This window comes from Agelaius phoeniceus, chromosome 3 (genome assembly GCF_051311805.1).
Source record: "Agelaius phoeniceus isolate bAgePho1 chromosome 3, bAgePho1.hap1, whole genome shotgun sequence".
NCBI lineage: Eukaryota > Metazoa > Chordata > Aves > Passeriformes > Icteridae > Agelaius > Agelaius phoeniceus.
The window spans coordinates 71,125,015-71,142,452 of NC_135267.1; the positions used below are offsets into that span (position 1 = coordinate 71,125,015).

General features: G+C 39.2%; 1 protein-coding gene across 1 annotated transcript in view; it reads left to right on the forward strand.

Annotated features, from left to right (window-relative positions):
- Positions 1-14,439, forward strand: part of NID1 (nidogen 1) — a 43,386-nt gene extending 28,947 nt beyond the window's left edge. The window contains exons 13-20 of the mRNA XM_054629504.2: positions 269-493; positions 1,100-1,272; positions 3,244-3,370; positions 7,254-7,425; positions 8,221-8,378; positions 9,684-9,807; positions 10,996-11,108; positions 12,579-14,439. Of these exons, the coding sequence (XP_054485479.2) occupies positions 269-493; positions 1,100-1,272; positions 3,244-3,370; positions 7,254-7,425; positions 8,221-8,378; positions 9,684-9,807; positions 10,996-11,108; positions 12,579-12,700 (1,214 nt within the window). The 3' untranslated portion in view covers positions 12,701-14,439. The remainder of the gene's footprint in view (positions 1-268; positions 494-1,099; positions 1,273-3,243; positions 3,371-7,253; positions 7,426-8,220; positions 8,379-9,683; positions 9,808-10,995; positions 11,109-12,578) is intronic.
- The last annotated feature ends 2,999 nt before the right edge of the window (positions 14,440-17,438 follow it).

Consider the following 17,438-nt stretch of genomic DNA (forward strand, 5'->3'; position numbering starts at 1 on the left):
GCAGGTGACCTGTTTGTTCTCTTTCAAACTAGGCAGTGAAAGATAAAATAAGTTTAAAGCAAATGTGTCACACTTACGTAGGGCAGACTGGTTGAAGCTCTTCTGAAGTCACATGCCTTCAAGGTTTGTAACAATGTCATGTTCCACTAGAGGTAAGAATTCTTGTGTGTAGGTGGTCAGTGTATGCTAACTGTTAATGGACTGTAATTATTAACTGAAACAGAAATATTCACTGGGGTTTGTTTTGTTCTCTTGGTTTTTTCCCCAGAAGTAGAAAAGACCAAATGCCAGCATGAACGGGAAGTAGCTCTTGGCAGTGGAGGTGCTTTTTTCCCAAGGGATGTAAGAGTTGGTCACTTCATTCCCCAGTGTGATGAGCATGGGAATTACCTACCCACACAGTGCCATGCTGGCAGTGGATATTGCTGGTGTGTGGATAGGGATGGAAATGAGATTGATGGCACCAGAAGCGGTCCAGGAGTCCGACCACCATGTAAGTGGCTGAAGCATTTCTTTCTTGAGAGTATCTCTTCATCTGAGTGCACTGTCTCCCAAAGGCGGGGCTTAGTCCTTTCCCGAGATACAGCACTGGCTTGGAGCAATACACATTTCTGCTGTCCCATTGTGGTAGGCCTCATGCCCTTCAGTGACCCCAACACACACTTTTCCTTCAGCCAGTCTATCTGGAAGCTGTGGTAAGCTTCTGAATAAGGTTTTCCAGCTTCTTCCTTGCCTTGAAACAGTGAGAGGCCCTCTGGGAGCTGTAATGGCTGACTGTCCTCAGGAAATGAAGGATGTTTCTTCCTACGTCTTCCTTACTTCAGCTGCAAAATAAGATAGATTTTTCTAAACATTTGAAGCAAAGAGCAATTACAGAGGCAAACATGAAAAGACCTATTATGTCAATTGCTCCTTCTCTGTCAGCCAAGGGGAAAATTTCAGAAGCTTTCTGCATCTGATTATAGTTATTAATGTCTGCTTATAGGGCTGTTTCCTTCTTAGAAGTCTGACTGTAATTGTGTCTCTGCAAATAATAAGGAACCTTGTTGTGCTGTACAGACTAATTTTTTGCCCATCTGTTTCCTTCTCTGTTAACAAGGTCTGAGCACAGCCGCTCCCCCTGTTGTTGTTGGGCCCTCTGTTCGACCAGACACGGTACCTCTGCCGCCAGGAACGCACTTGCTTTTTGCCCAAAGTGGTAAAATTGAACATGTTCCACTAGAGGGAAACAATATGAAGAAAAATGGTGCAAAAGCACTCTTGCATATTCCAGTAAGTAATTTACTATACTAAGTCCATATTTTTTAGAAAATTTCCTGACAAAGATGAAAGCTACTGTTTGTCTGCATACCTCAATAATATAAGTTGAAAACACAATTTTTACTCTTCATTAAAATTTCAGTATCCTGCCAATTTGATACTGAAATTTCCTGATCTGACTAGTTAAAAATCTTAAACCTAAGGTATAGAAAAAAATAATTTCCTTTTAAAGAATGGCTAACAATTTAGATGACAAGATGACAAGACAAAAATCTAATCTCACATGCCTTCATATAAACTACTGTTTATTCATACTTCTATTGACTTTCTGACTCCCATATAAAAGTTTAGGAGACCTACAGTATCAGTAGGTGGAGAAGGCTCTTTCTTCCATTCCTACTTGGTCAAAGTTTTTTCCTAAGTCTTAATCTATTCCTGGCTTTTTTCAGTCAGTTGTCTCCACTTCTTGGCTACACATATATTTTTCTTTCCTTTTTTTCTTGCTTCCTTCCCCATGTGTAAGCCCAGTGGGTGGTAGATCTTTTTCCCGTGCTTGTTACTACCATCTTGAGATCTTTTTTCCTAGAAAATGAATTCCTGATGCTGAGAATCTCTCTTTTCCACCACCTGTGTCACATGCAAGCCCTTTTCACTGGCAGTTTCATCGCATTCATTTGTTTTGCCCAAGGCCTAGGATTTTTTTCATTCCAGTGTTGCTTTATTTATAATAAATGGCAATATAAAGTAACATACTGATCTCTTTCTTTTTTTCCTTATATATTATACCGAGTAGTTAGTAAATCAAATACTGGCTAAATTGCACAGATTCACTTCATTAAATAGCACCATAAATTGCTGTGAGGTAAGGTCAAAATCACGGTTTTGTCCCTTATGTAAAGTTCTGCTGCAGTAACATTAAAAAAATTTAAAAGCAGTATAAAAAATGGTGTAATAAGGCTGAAGTTGACATGATTCTGAATACTTGTTACCTAGTCTCATTATTTACTTGATCTAACTTAAATTAATTACTTAGAAGTATGTTGGCAAAAGAACTTCCAAGGCCTAAGTTGCAATTCTTTCTTGAAACTTTGGATTGAAAAGAAACTTTAGGTCTGTGCTAGCACTGTTGACTTTGTGTTGTCTGTGTTGTGTATTTGCAAAGTGGTACCAGAGGTGTTTATACTGTTTTGCAACCCACAGAATTTATGTACAGTGATGAATAAGTGCATCTGGTTTAATTCATGGGTTTGGGACCTCTTTCTAAGAAGCTGTGTATAAAAAGCAGCAGCAGTGACAGACTTGGGAATCCATGTGCAGTTGTTGCTTTACCCTGATAGTCCCTTTGATTTGCCTGGGGAAGGGAGTTTGAACTCTAAACTCAAACTCTAGTCCTACCTTCTTTCTGCCTGAAAAACTGCATATAAATGTTTCTTGTTACTTAGAATATTGTTTCCACCACAATGATTTATGTAGTACTTATTTAAGCTAACTTTGATTTTAAACCCTTACTTTGCTAGAACTTTTTGAGTCCAATGGTGCTACATAGGAAGCACAGCCATAATGCATGACTTTGATGTTAGTGCAAGCCAGATTTGATGGAAATCATTATTCCCCCTTAAAGGGAAAGAATGAGAGGAAAAAGGTACAGGAAGGGGTGACACAGTAAAATGTCAACTTGAACTTTTTTTAGATGGGTATGCAGGTGAAGCTGTAGATGTCAAACAAACTTTTCAGTGTATCTCCAATGCTTCTTTGAAATAATGGTGAATGCTGTCTGATAGTTAAAAGGGACCTTAACTTGAAGTATTTTTTAAAGATATTTGACAATGTTGCCCAATTATTTACTTGCCCTTTCCTCCCCATTTCCCACCTTTCCTCAAGAAGTTTTTTTTTCAGGCTTGAGACTTAAAAGCATTAATTAATGCTGCTGCTGAGTAACTGTTGTTTATCCTAAGCTGATCTAATTTGCCTGTTGTCCAACAGGACAGAGTTGTTATTGGAGTTGCTTATGACTGCATGGACAAGATGGTTTATTGGACAGACATCAGTGGCCCCTCGATCAGCAGGGCCAGCCTGCATGGTGGGGAGCCAACAACCATAATCAAAACAGGTAACTGCAGAAAATTCTTTCTCTAGGAACGGTATTGGACTTGAATTTAGTAATATGTACTTCCTAGGTGTTGCCTGAGCTGACTAAGAGTTTGGTTTATTCATTAACATGGAATATCATCAGACAGTGTCTTTGATTTTTGTTCTGGCAAGCTAGGTAGGTGCTGGATAGCTGAGATTTTATGACATGTAGTATTATTTTTCTCTCCTGAACTCTACCTGTTAGCTGCCTGCTCTGCTGAGAAAGGGCTGGTGAGCATGGAGGCTGAAAAGAACTCCTGCTCTCTCTTCCTTGGCTTGGGGATCAAACAGCTGAAAAATTCTTAGAAATCATTTCAGCTGTGGTTTTCCCATACCTGCTACTCAAGTGAGCATGGAAAGTGAGTAAAGCCACCTTGTTTGGTTTTTACCCTTTGTAGTTGTTCAAGGAGTTGAGAATTAGACTAGAGGGTATTGTGGAGTTAGTGCTTATCCAGTTTTTGTCTTGTTCTTGCATTCTTTCCTTCAAGACTCCTGCTCACTGTAGTCCATGTTCATTTTCATTAGGGGTAAGTGCAAGCCCATGCATCTTGGATGTTAAACCCTGTTATTGAGTGGAAAGGGCTAAGGGGAAGGACAGGTTTAGAGAAAAAAGTGAGTGGTTGGGGGGAGGTGTTTTTTTAATGAAGAAAAAACAACAGCAAAAGTTGCTGGAGGCACATTTTAAAAACTAGTGTCCTCAAGATCCTAGAACACCTGTGAAGTCAAGGTACTGGAAGAGGTCACCTTTGCTTTGAATTCTTTGCAGACATTGTTAAAAAACATATGAAATTATTTTAGAAAAATGATCAGCCAGTTATAAAGGTCTGCAATTAATTTGATTTCGTTTTCTTTAGACACTGATTCTCTACACATCCAGACTTTGTGCTTTGGAATAGTCAGTTTGTGAGATTCCAGTCAGGCTCTTAGGGACAGCAGATAGATGGGGATGGCTTGGATCCTAGCATTGTCCTAGGAAGGAAAAAGGGAGAGCTTAAGGCCATCCCTAACCATTCCAGCAGTTATGGAGCTTCATATTTCTATACCACTTGATGGCTGAGGTATTTTGTAAGACTTCTTTTTCCTTCCCAAAGTATTTAATATGAAAGGGACTCTAACCGGCAGTGCAATCCTATGCTTGCCTGTGCAACTTAGAAACTCTGCAGGGAAGAGATTTTTGCTTTAATGATTTTTGTTTCAGAATCTGCACTTTTAAAAATGAGGAAAGGTACTATTGCAAACAACTTTATATGGATATGGATGTCTGTCTAATGAGAGTGTGTGTAGGAATTAAAATTCTGGTGTAAAATGTTGAAAATTATTTGTGAAGGTTTTCAGCTAAATTTGATTGATTATTTAAGGTAATTCAAGATGTTTCAATGCCACATGGAAACCTCATGAGTTTTATCTGCTACAAAATATATTGTGTGTATGAAGCTTTCTCACGAATTCTGTTGTTCTGTTGGTTGCATAGGATGTGGATACTTTTCTTGAAGAGACCAGGAGAGATGTTGCACTTTAGTTTTTGTATGTTAATGGACATTTCAATAAGGATTCAGATCAAAAAGTATTGATATTCCGCATTCAAATGCATATCTTCTATGCAGGCCAAAACTGAAACTTGCAAATTTCATGAAATAGGAAAATGCCTCCCCCTCAGAAGACTTATGAGAATTTTTTTGTTTTGTTTTGATCTTTGCCTTCTTCCTCCTGTGAGCTCCAGCTGCTTTCTTCAGTTAATGAGTATTTCTGTGGAATGTACTACATTTTTGCTTGGTTTTTTTAGCTCTTGTGATCCAAGTTGTGCTGCTTTGCAGAAACACTGTTTAATTGTGGAGCCCCATCCAGTTCTCCTTTATCCCTGCAGCTGTGGAGGCTTTCTCAGCTCTGCAGCTGTGGCAGCAGGTTAGGAAGCAGAGCTTTCCTTTGCAGTAATTGCTTAAAGTCTTATCAGCTGTGCATGTCTGTACAAACGTGCCCTCAGGGACAGAGCCTGTGACTGTATCAGGCTTGATGACAATATAGCAGGAACATATTTGTGCCTCTGGAAACACTGGTGATAAATGAAGCTTTGAAATATTCCCTTACCCCTCCCTCATGGGGGATAGTTTTTTTCTGGCTCATTATCAACCACACAGAAGAGACATTTACTTTAAGACTTCTCTAAATCTCCTACATATAGCTGACATAAGGAAATTGAAACAAGGAAACTACTCAGGGAGCAGGGGCTCCTGGGAATCAGTGACAGCAAATCTTTTGCCTGCTACTGTCTCCTGTTTCCTAAAAGAGTCTGGGAGCTCCTCCATTACCATTTAGTCAGTAATTTTCTGATCCCAGACACTGGGGACTGTTGTACTCAAAATGAGGCCACCCTCAGCAGACTCTGCTATTAGCAAGGAAAGAAGTAGGATCATTTGAGGGTCTGAAGTATATGTGAGGTGGTTTCTTGTGGCTGATAGGTTTAGCTCCACAGAAGCACTTAGAGAAATAAAGACCATCAATGTGAAGTCAGTATAACTGAGTTAAAGTGTGCCCAAGAGCCCTCAGGAGAAGTAAAGAAATGCCTGATTAAAATTTACTTTCTTGCTGGTCACCCTTCCCCCTCTGGCCATGAGCTGTGAGTCAGAACCAAAGATACATCTTGTTTGTTCCTTTCCACTTCTTCAGCAATTAATATAAACTTAAAATGTCATGTGTGCAGATAAAGTGCAATCCACTTGAGTGGGAGAGCAGAGGATGCTTGAACTATTGTGCAACTGTTACTCACAGCAACATCACAGTAGCGAAGTCTAGAGAGCCCTAGGTTCCGATGCTCTGGGCCAAGTGCCTTTTCTCCAGAAAGGTTGCTTGTGTCACATAATGTTTGTTTAATGGCTGTCAGTGAATAAACCTAAGAATTAAAAGAAGGCTAATGGGCTACATTCCATTCAGTGTGTAGATCAGCATTTGAAAGGTGCTTTTTTTTTAAACAGCTGGCTGGTATAAAGGGTCACTTTGCCTCTTTTGGGAAGTGACCATGTAAAATTCTTTGCTTTTTTTTGGAAGTGAAATTGAATGAAAATAGACTTTCTTCTTTTTTTTAAACTTGTCTTTGACTTCCTTAAATTCCTCACAGCCTGCCTGCTCTTTTTCAATGGAACCTTGAAAAAAACAGAGCAGTTTCTCATAGTGGCTGAATTAAGCTTTATAATTTTTTTCTGCATCCTGCATCCAAGTTAGAAATTACTGATGCTAGAGCAGTAAGGTCATTATCTGCTATTTCCTGTTGCTTTTGGAACAACTAACTGTCCAAGAAAAACTGTGCTCATACTGTGCTAAAATGTGTTCCAAAAAGAATAGCTCTGCAAAAACAAAGAACTGGAGCTAGATTGCATCAGTTAGTTAATAACATTGTCTCTAGTGTTTAGAGTTTGATTTGTTTAATTGCTGCATCACTTAGCATAAATTCAGTTGTCAGAGGGGTGTCATGTATGCTGGTACTAAAGAAGGAGAAATATTAAGGGTTATAAAATCCATTTTATGGCCTTCTAAGTATGGTAGAATAAGATTTTGACAGCATCTGCTGTTCCTTTCTCTGTTATAAACTCCTATGTTTGCCCCTCCAAGTACAATTTCTTTGTGTGGCAAGTTTGTTCCGCATGGAACTTCTCATTTTATGTCTTTATGATAGTTTTGTGTATTTAAACTTTCAGGTAAAATGCATGCTCCTCTTCCAATTGATATAAAGTAGCTTTTGTTGGACCATAGCCAGAACGCTGAAGAAAACTTATTTCTTCTAAAGGTTATCCTTATGCAGCATTGAGGCTGACAGAGTGTATTGGGAATAAATATAATACCTAGGAATGTTTTTCTCTGTTCTCCTGCAGACTTGGGAAGCCCTGAAGGGATAGCTGTAGATCATCTAGGTCGCAACATCTTCTGGACTGACTCTCAGCTGGATAGAATAGAAGTGGCCAGGCTGGACGGGCGGCAGCGTCGCATCCTTTTCGACACTGGTTTGGTGAACCCCAGAGCAATTGTTGTGGATCCTGTGAGAGGGTATGGATGTGTTGTCAAGAAACATGTGCAAAGCTTGATTTTATTTATCTGGTTATTTAATGACCTGTGTTCCATGCAGAACCCAGGTCATTAAATAATGGAGTGAGGATGGTGATGAGTGATGGAGTAAGGCTCTGGGTTCAGGTCAAGCATCAGGGACTTCCATCTTATAGTAAATTGTGTGAGTGTTAAGGAGTAAACAACAAAGACGCCATTGAGGAGCCGTGCATATTCTTAGGCACAGAACGTACATCCCAGGGAAAAACATCCTACCATTAAAAAATGGCTATTAATAGTAAAACATCAGAGAGTTAGTGGCCCTCTCTGGGGATCTCTGCTGAGGATAAACTATTCTGATTCCATTGTTGCTTACTTGGTACACTGAAAAGAAAAATATTGTTTCAAATGGGTCCCAAATGTATGCCAAATATTCTTTCTTTAGCCTGAGCAGACATGATGGGAAGTGAGATGAAGAACTTGAAATGTGGATGTACATTTTGAACGGCCCTCAGAAATGTTTCAAGTCTTTTTGGCTGGCATTTTGATCATAAGCTAAACAATGGAAGGAAAGCATTTCTTCCTATGTCAGTGCTTGCTCCTTTTGTTTTTGAGGGAAGTATTTTTGCTACGCTTTTACTACACTTTTTTGACTTCTATATCAAAGTGCAATATGGCCCTTCTTATTTAAATATTTAGGGGCTGTATGTTAGTTATGTGTTCTTAGCACTTTCTTAATTACACCAATCTTTTGAGATAAGTCCCTGTCTTAACTCTAGCCTTTTTCTTCTTCCTAAGAAACTTGTACTGGACTGACTGGAACAGAGAAGCTCCTAAAATTGAAACTTCATACATGGATGGCACAAATAGAAGAATTCTTGTTAAAGATGATCTTGGGTTACCAAATGGACTGACATTTGATCCTTATTCCTCAATGCTGTGCTGGGTAGATGCAGGTAAAGGAGGGCTAAAATATTTCTTTGTAATAGTAGTAGTGTAAGCATATCCAATCCTGAAATTATGCACAGTCATAGCTTCTGGCTTTAATAATTTATTCATTGCTGTTCACATGAGAGTGTGTGCAAGCTGAAGGATTTCAATTCTGATCACATAACTTTCTAACATACATGTCTTTATGTCTTGTATGTGGCTATTTTTTTTACGTAGTGCTTAGGGCTTTGTAGAAGTTCTTAGTTTAAGACTAGGGAAAACCATAGATTTATCTAATCTGCCTTCCAGAATGTCATCCTGGCACTATTGTTTTAAGGCCTGTAACCTGAGGCCAAGTCTGGCTTATATTTGACTGAAGCAAGTCTTGAAAAAGCAATGCACACAAAAGATCAAGGGATCAAAGTTCTGCCACAAACCCATTGTTAGTTTTGTGACAGTGAGTAGAGGGGAAGTGTGCTTTTAATTGTCATTTAATTTTTATCTTTTGGGATCTTGCTGTCTTTCGCCCTGTAGACTCTGGCAGGGATGCCTTCCTGTGGAGGTGCTTTTACACTTCAGGTCACCTTTCAAATTTTGGATGAATTAAAATGGCCAGGCTCTCTTTCTCACTGTAAAACACTTTCTCCAACCTTCAACCTTCTGCTATCTCTAGTTACTTTCTCTCTCTTCCAGTCTTGTTCTCACATTTGCATCTTCTCCTTTTTTGTCTAATTCTGAAACACTTTACTTAGGAAAAACCTCCAGGTGTTTACATTCATTAGCAGTTTACATTCATTAGCAGTGTTCCCAGCCTGCAGTGGCTTTGCAGCTAGACCTTTTTGCACCCTATTTGCATCTATGAGTTAGATGTTCTTCCTGCAGTCTCACCTTCATGCCCAACCCAACAAGTATTTCAGGAACATGCTCACCAAACTTCTCAAAAATGTCTTCCAGAGGAGGGGAACCAAGTAAATGGTTGAAGTATCCCTCCAGAATGGAGGAAGCCTTCTGTCAGCTTCCACACCAACCCGAGGATTCTGGAATCCATAGCAGGAATCTCAGCTTGTGAGCATTGGCCATGGCTGCATGGGACATCTGTGTTTCTTTAACTTCAGTGATGTGCTGAGTAGCATTAGCACTGGAGTATTTATCCATTCAGTTTTTGGCACATGCACACATGTGACACGGAGGAAGGCTTTGACTAAGCAGCGCACTGAAAGATTTCCAGGACTTTCCACGCTGTTCATGCTTGCATATTTGTGCTTGTCTTTCATCCCTGATGAGAGCTCTCTTGTTCTGATTCAAAGGCTTAATTGTTTCACTACATCCAGGTACCAAGAGGCTGGAATGCATGAACCCTAATCAGCTTGGTAGACGAAAGATTGTTGAAGGGATTCAGTATCCTTTTGGTGTTACAAGCTATGGGAAGAATTTATACTATACAGACTGGAGAAGGTACGTTATCTGCTAAAGAGATTATGGAGTACTTTTATAATTTTTTTTTTTCTCCCTGGTAGAAACTGAAGTATATACTGCATTTCTCATGCCTGACCTCTCACACATTCCTGTTTTGTTGCTTTCCTGGCAATAGCTGATGCAGGGTGGAGTGGATATGTAGAGCTGACCTATTGATGCTGCCAGTTAACTGAGTTTTCGCTTTTTAGCATAGTGATTTGTCCTTGAAGAAAATGCTTTTAACACTGAACATTCTTGGGAAAGGAGTGGGCAGTAACTTGTTTCTCTTACAGCAGCTGCATTGTAGAGGGCAGATATTTCATCACTCTCAGCTTTCTATGCCCTTTATTATATGAATGTTCAATCAAAACTAAGGGAAAAAAAGTGTTCACTATCTTGATGACACTTTATTGCAAATGCTCTAAAATGTTGCCATATGAACAAGACTTAGAGGTTTACTTTAACTTCTGAAAAAAAAAATCCAGTCCCTGCATTTCAAAATAAATATTTTTACTTGATATAAATGGTTTTATGGGCTCTATCAGAAAACTTACCCAAATGCCTCTATCAATTGCAGAAGCAGTAGCTATTACTGTGGGAGAATTTCCCAGATGTTAGTTTCTATTCTAGAACAGGCTTGAAGAACCGTATGCTACAGGTCTGTCATTTGACTAACCTTTTATACTTAGGAAGGAAGGATTGCTTATGACTAGCTATATTCCTTCTGGAGATCAGGCTCCACCTAAAACTCATTGTTTTCCATAATTGTTATGCTTAATAGCTGCAATGTCAGCTATACCACAATACTTGTCAGAGGAGCAGAATGTGAAAAGTGTGCCAAAACTACTAACACATGCATCCCTCCTGTAGAGGTACATTGTGCTGTACTGGAAATACCTTCAAAATTATTAAGGTGTCTCCCTGATAAATTTCTGCCTAGAGTGACGGTCATAACATACTAGGTTTGTCCAGGAAAGGTGATGTCCTGGGGGATTTTACTTCTGGTATCTCTTCCTAATTGTAAAAAAAAAGCAACTTCAAATTTTTCTCCACATTCTGTTTTGTTTTTTTGTCTGGTTGGTTGGGGGTTTTGTTGGTTTGGGGGGGGGCTTTCTTTTGTGTTGTTTTGTTTTCCCCTATACTTTCACCTTCATCTCACTTCTGTATATTTTCTTCTGCACATGGCAGGGATGCTGTTGTAGCAGTGGATCGCACCATTTCATTAGAAAATGATAACTTCCAGCCTCACAAGCGCTCACGACTGTATGGAATCACCACAGCCTTTGCTCAGTGCCCAGGAGGTAATCCAGATGATTCTTGAGTTTTTACAGCTGTGTAACACTTTACTGTATAAATGAGCTTAGTAGCAGCTCCCATTTACAAGCTGTGAACCGATTTGGGTAGTGAAGATTTAGGTTAGTGCTTAGATTTCTATTTAGTAAGAAATTAAAAGTTTCTTTTCCATAAAAGCAGTTGTTGTTCCCACGTGAAACCAGGACTGGAGGGGCAGAAGGGGCCTGTTCTACCCTTTGTCAAAGGATGTGTATGATTAAGGTGGGCATCTGACCTGGCAGAAATGCTAATGTATCATCTTCTAAACTGAATGCTATATTCGTGGCTAGGGCCTTATTCACTGATTAAGTTTAAACTACTGAAATATTATGGTCTTCCAGATGTCCTTAATAAGATCCAGTGTTTTTCAAAATGGAATGTTCAGAAAACAGCAGGTGGTAGAGTGGCTGGACTGAGCTGGCCCTTCTGCTCTGTTGAATGTGAAGTTTTCCAGATAGGCTATTGAAAAGAGGAAGAGAGGAAACTGATACCCTTGAAATATAACTTGTTTTTATGAAGAAGTATCACTGTGCAGTTATGTTGCTCTTAGCAAATCGCAAGAGAAAGCATTTGCTGTTTTTTATTACAATATGGCTGGAATTATAGGAGTTGTACTATTTTTACTTTGGGACTATAAAAACCCCTTAGGATAGTTTCTCTTCAAATTACTCAGTATATGCAGTAAAAAACAATTTAGTGGAGGTTTTGGCTCAGGGCTTAAAAATAGATACAAATGTCATAATTAAGAAATCAGTTATATTGTTATTACTAGTTAATTCACTGATCCATTTTGGTAGGGAGTGTAAAATTTAACAATATTGTGTGCTCTGAGAGTATATGCTTATACCTATAATATTCAGAATCTTGGTGTAATTTCTTTCTCTGTCTTACGTCTGTTTCAAGTGGTTTTCTGGATGGATGCCTTTCCTCTCTGATCCATTACTTCTGGCTCTGGCTTCTCTTTCATTTCACTCTTTAATGTTAACACTTTCCCAACCACCCAATTCATTTGTGTTTGTTTTCATGGATCATTCCTCTGTCTTTGTACGATTGGTATCTGAGGATGATGTTCTGTAGCATTTTGGACTTTGTCCCCACATTGCTCTTCTCTATTTACTCACTCACTTTCTTTCATTCTAATATCTGTGACCATGTGGTCAGTTTATGAGGGGTATTTTAGGAACAGCCCACTTGATTCATGCTGCCTCTTTCACTCTGATATCTTGATCTTTCTTTCATGTGAATGTCAAGTTGACACAAGGGGTACGGTGACTCTTATCTCCCCAAAGCAAAGTTTTCTTCTACTCCTAATCTCATTATGGCTTGTTTCCCTAGCATAGCCATAAATCTTAACGTCTCCTGAGCATGTCTTTTTCAGATTTTATTGTGGGTGTGCATTTGCTTTTCTCTAAGGTTTTGCATCTCTGTTTCTTTTCCAGGACATAACTACTGTACTGTGAATAATGGTGGTTGTACTCACCTCTGCTTGGCTACCCCAGGAGGCCGCACTTGCCGCTGCCCTGACAACACAGTTGGAGTAGATTGTATAGAAAGAAACTGAGCATTAAAATAAGCTTTAGAGCAGCAGACACCTTTTGGAAATGTGCTGTAAACAATTCACTCCTATCAACACAATTAGGCCCTAAAGATAAGTGCTCCATGCTGCTGACAGCAAGCCACTATGCACATATGCAGACACACACGCACACACAGAGGCTGTTTTTTGTAGCTGTTAAGTAAGACAGAGCTGCCCATATTGGATCCAAATTCACCTTATTTCTTCTAAAATTATCTCTTTGTTTTTAAATGTAAATGTGGAGGCCATAGTTGCATCTGCTCCAGACAAGGAGGATGTGTCTCTTGGCAAAATTGAAGTAAATAAACACAGAACAGAGTAACGAGAATGGAACTACTCAAATCCTGAGACTAAATTGTACCTTGGAGTGAGCAGCAGTTTTCTGCAGAAGTGATATGGTTGGCCCATCATATTTGTGGCTGGGATTATCTCTAGCTGAGAAATAATCAGGGGGGTCACAAGGTTGAACAGATGAGGGGGAATACCCAGCAATAGCACATATTTACTGCCCAACCACATTCCGTCTCACTACCAGTCCTTCCACTTCAAAAACCTGAATCTCAACTTTTGACTTCTGTACTACAGAAGTATTTTATCCATGTGTTGTAAGGATTATAATTCTCACCCTGGCTCATGTGATCCTTTTCTATAGCACATGATTTGTTATAGATAATCAACGCAGTTTAGTGGATATATTTGAAGTTTCTGTTAGATTTTAAGAGATTTATCTTTCTTCTGTTTGAGGTGGATTCCTGAGTAGTTCCCTAAAATCCACTAAACAAAATTTACATATTTTGAATAATTGCTGATAGGTCATCAAAGAATGGATGTTGATTCATTGGGAGACAAGGGGTTTTAAAGAGATAGTCACATTTGTTTTCTGAGAGGTTTTAAAATAGTATTTCTATGTTTGATCCTATAAGCCTCAAAGTGGTCTCTGAATTCTATCTTAGTAATCTTTCTTCTTTAGCAAACCATGCCATGCCTTTTTATGGACCATAAGAAACCATGGCAGTTAAAATCTGATTTTCAAAAAGCTCACCTCTGGTTTGGTGCTTAAAAGAAGAAGAGATGCTGATGCCCCATTTATGTGCCAGTGTTCAGTAACAGCAAAAATGGTGATCTGAAAATCAAAGTCAAGTTGATGTTTTCGTCATCACCAGTAAGTTTGGAGAGGGAAAATCTAAATGCACTCTTATACGTCAAATTAGCAGAACAAATCTGGAGGTGAAGTTTGGTTTCCCCACTGTGTTGGGAAGGAAGCTTGCCTGCAAACCAACCTGTAGCAGAGCAAAACAGGCTTGTGAGGCTTCTGCCAGAGCACATTTCACTGTGTGTCATGATCAGAGCAGTAAGCTAACCATCCCCATTTCCTCACTCTCTCTTCAGACACAATGGTGACAGTTTTAAACAGAGCCAATTCTGGGTCTTAACTGTGTGACGTCTTCCTCTTTAATTGTATATTTATCATAAAATAACAAAACATATAAACATTTTAAAGATCTTTTTGTATAACTTTTTATAACTCTTAATTCATTCTATTCATACACTTAATCAGGTATGTCTTACTGTAAATATCAAAAATTTGTTGAAATGAAGGTGCTTAATAACTCTTTCTCCAGAAGTATTCACATATCTGGTGAAATATTAAAGTTTACACTCTGTACAGGTATCTGCAGTACAGTCAATAAAAATGGTTGGTTTTTATTTTCTCTACAAAATAATGTTGTGCTTGCAGAAGGAAGTGATATACGGTGTCTCAAATATATTTTCTTGTTGTGTTCTGGGTTTTAGCTAACTCATATGGTAATTCTCTTCCAAGATGCAGCATCACACTCGGAAAAAAACTGCTTTTGGGGCTTTGTATTCTGGAAGCAGTAGGATACTTCAAAACAAATATATATGAGAGTGCTTGAAGAATATAGGGCCTTCAATTCAGATTGTTTTGGCTGAATCTTTTTGCTGGTTGTAAATTCTTGTTAACCTTTGGTCAAGTAAGCATAATTCAGTTATCCCATACTTCAGACTTTTAACAGTGAAAATATAGAACAAAGAGGAGAATAAAAAGGGGTAGAATTTATCCCTATGCTCAAATGGTACTGGGTTTCTGGGTGATAGGGTGCTTTGCAAGGAGAATATTATGGGATCCAAAGGGTGGCATTTGGAGTTACAGCAGGAGATTGTTGGTGATCTTTTCTGGGGACTGCACATGGAATTGGACTGTATGCATTGATTTTTATTTTTTTTAATGTATGTTTCTTCTTGCATTATGATGATTGTTAACTTCCTAAATACTACTCAACTAATGCTATGCAAATCAATCAGTAATGACAAAGATGCTAAGGAAAATATACGTCAGCAGAACTTCTAGTGTTGTTGTGTGAGCCTCTGAGCAGTCTGTAGCACAAAGAGAGAAACAGTACTACAGTGGAGTGAGTTTTTTAGCCTCAGGTATCATATCTGGGAGTAGATAGCACTAAACGAGGGGAAGCTTCAGCAGATCCATGTCAGTGGTGTAGATGTGGCAGTTTGCAAAACTTCAAAGTTTGCGCAACTTCAGCATTCCAGTCCCTAGAAATGAGGAACTTTTAAAAACTCTAGCATGATGTTTTGTTTCTCATCTAATGCTTCTGTTAAATTCAACTGTGTAGCTCAATGCCAGTGTGCAGCAAGGGTAAAGCTGTTCCCTCAGGGAGGGGAGGCCAGTAGTAGCTGTGGCCTTTCCAGTCATGGACCAGTCCCACTGTACCCCAAGTGAGGCTGACAGTGCCAGTGAGGGTAGCTGGGTTCAGCCAGGGGCCAGAACACCAAGCAAATCTGCAGTGGAAAGGGTAGGTCTGATGTCAAGCTGGGAAACTGAGTCAGGATCATAGATCATAATCAGGTTTGGGCATAGTGACCAGGATCTGTGATTGCCAACCAAGTGCACTGTGGTGAGACAGGCCCACAGCCACACTGGGAAGTTGGCCAGGACCTGAATCAATGGAGCTCCTGGCTGTGGCACGGCTCAGGCAAGTACCAGGGTGAGAGCCCCAGCTTTAAAGCAGTGTTTAACAGCAGAGAAAAAGGGTTGCCTTTGCTGAGAACTCCCAACAGAACTGTTTGAGGATGGGTGTCTGCTGAAGTTCCCTCAAGTTTTCTTCACACCTTTTGTTAACTGGTGGGCCTTGAATAGCCAGCTATGCTGGTGGTGCTTGGGTGGTCTCTGTGTGCTGGCACTCCAGAGTTCTCTATTCCTCTATCTGTTTGCTTTCTCAGTGAATCTTGCTAAATCTTTGGCCTCTGAAAATGATCAGTGGTGTTGAGTTTCTTATTTTAATCAGTCTGGCCAAGAATGTCAATTTTTGATGACATATTTAGCATTATCCACTTGAGGATATTCTTCCTGTGTCTATCATGTTTTTCCACTTCAAAGTTCACAAGTATTTTGGATGCTGAAAATACTGAAGTTTTGGTTTCCTTCTTCTAACCCCAGAGACTTAATGGTATCTTTCTGTAAGACAGGGTTTTCTCCTGCTGACCTGGGTCTAATTCACCTACTCTGTCCTTTTTCTAACTGTTGCTAGACTTGCCTCAGGAGCAAGTCGATTTCAGATGTATTTTTACATTTTGTTTGAGGTTAAAGAGATAATGGAAACTATGATGTTATATTTTATTATTATTTTTATTATTATTCTGGTAGGCTGGGACTGGTAGTCATATCGGTCTCTGGTTGAAGAAAAGATTCTGTGTAACTGCAGTTCATGGGTTTTTTGCTACAAAAATCTGTAGATTCCCAGGTTTTCCAGGAATGAAGAACAATTCCTTCAATGTTTAAAGAAAAGACAAAATACTTCCTAGAGCTATTCCAGAGGTAAGTTAAATGTTTTCTTGAATGCATCTGTTCAGATCTTCCAGCACACATGAAAACACTTACTGATAAGATTATTAATGATGTTTACCAATCTTCTAATAATAGAAAATAGTAGAAATAGTGGAAGCTACTGAAAGTAGGGGTGGCTTCATTATGGCTTAATTGGATGGTTTGGTTACCTTTCCATCTGAAGGGTGTTTGAAAACCCCAACTTAACTCACTTTTTAACTTGCAAATAACCTTCCTCATGGTGAAAATTCAGTGTGGCTTTCTGAAGCTCAGCATCCTGACCAGTGTGTTGTACCAGGCTGACAAACAGCTTAGTCTGCAGTTATCCACTAGTACAGTTTTGTCACAACATATTAGATTTTTAACTTGCCTGCATATGATTAAGAATGACAGATGATTACTAAAGGATAATGGTCCCTCCATGGCAGTGTCACAATGCATCAGTTTAACCTATGGTTAAATGCAAACTGGGGGCTTTTGTGTAGTATTTAATAATGTATTCCTTGGAGAATTTGCTGGGAAGGAAAAAAACAAAAAACAAAACAAAAAGCCCCAAAACTAACAAAAAAAGCCAACAACAAAAACAAAAAAAAGCCAACAGGATGTGAAACAGGTATGGATATAGGGAATACAGTTGTGAGAAGACTCCTGCTTACCCTGTCTGTATGAATGAAATATTACCTCCAGAACCTGAGTGCCCAGCTGGGATGTGGCAGGAGATTGTTTATGAGCTGATTGAATCACTTTCTTTGTTTAAATCCTAGTCTAATTGAAGTCTGTCCTTTATCTTATTTATAAGTTTAGGACAGCATGGCAGTAAAATTGGTGAAAGGTCAGTGTATTGCGTCCTACAAATGTACA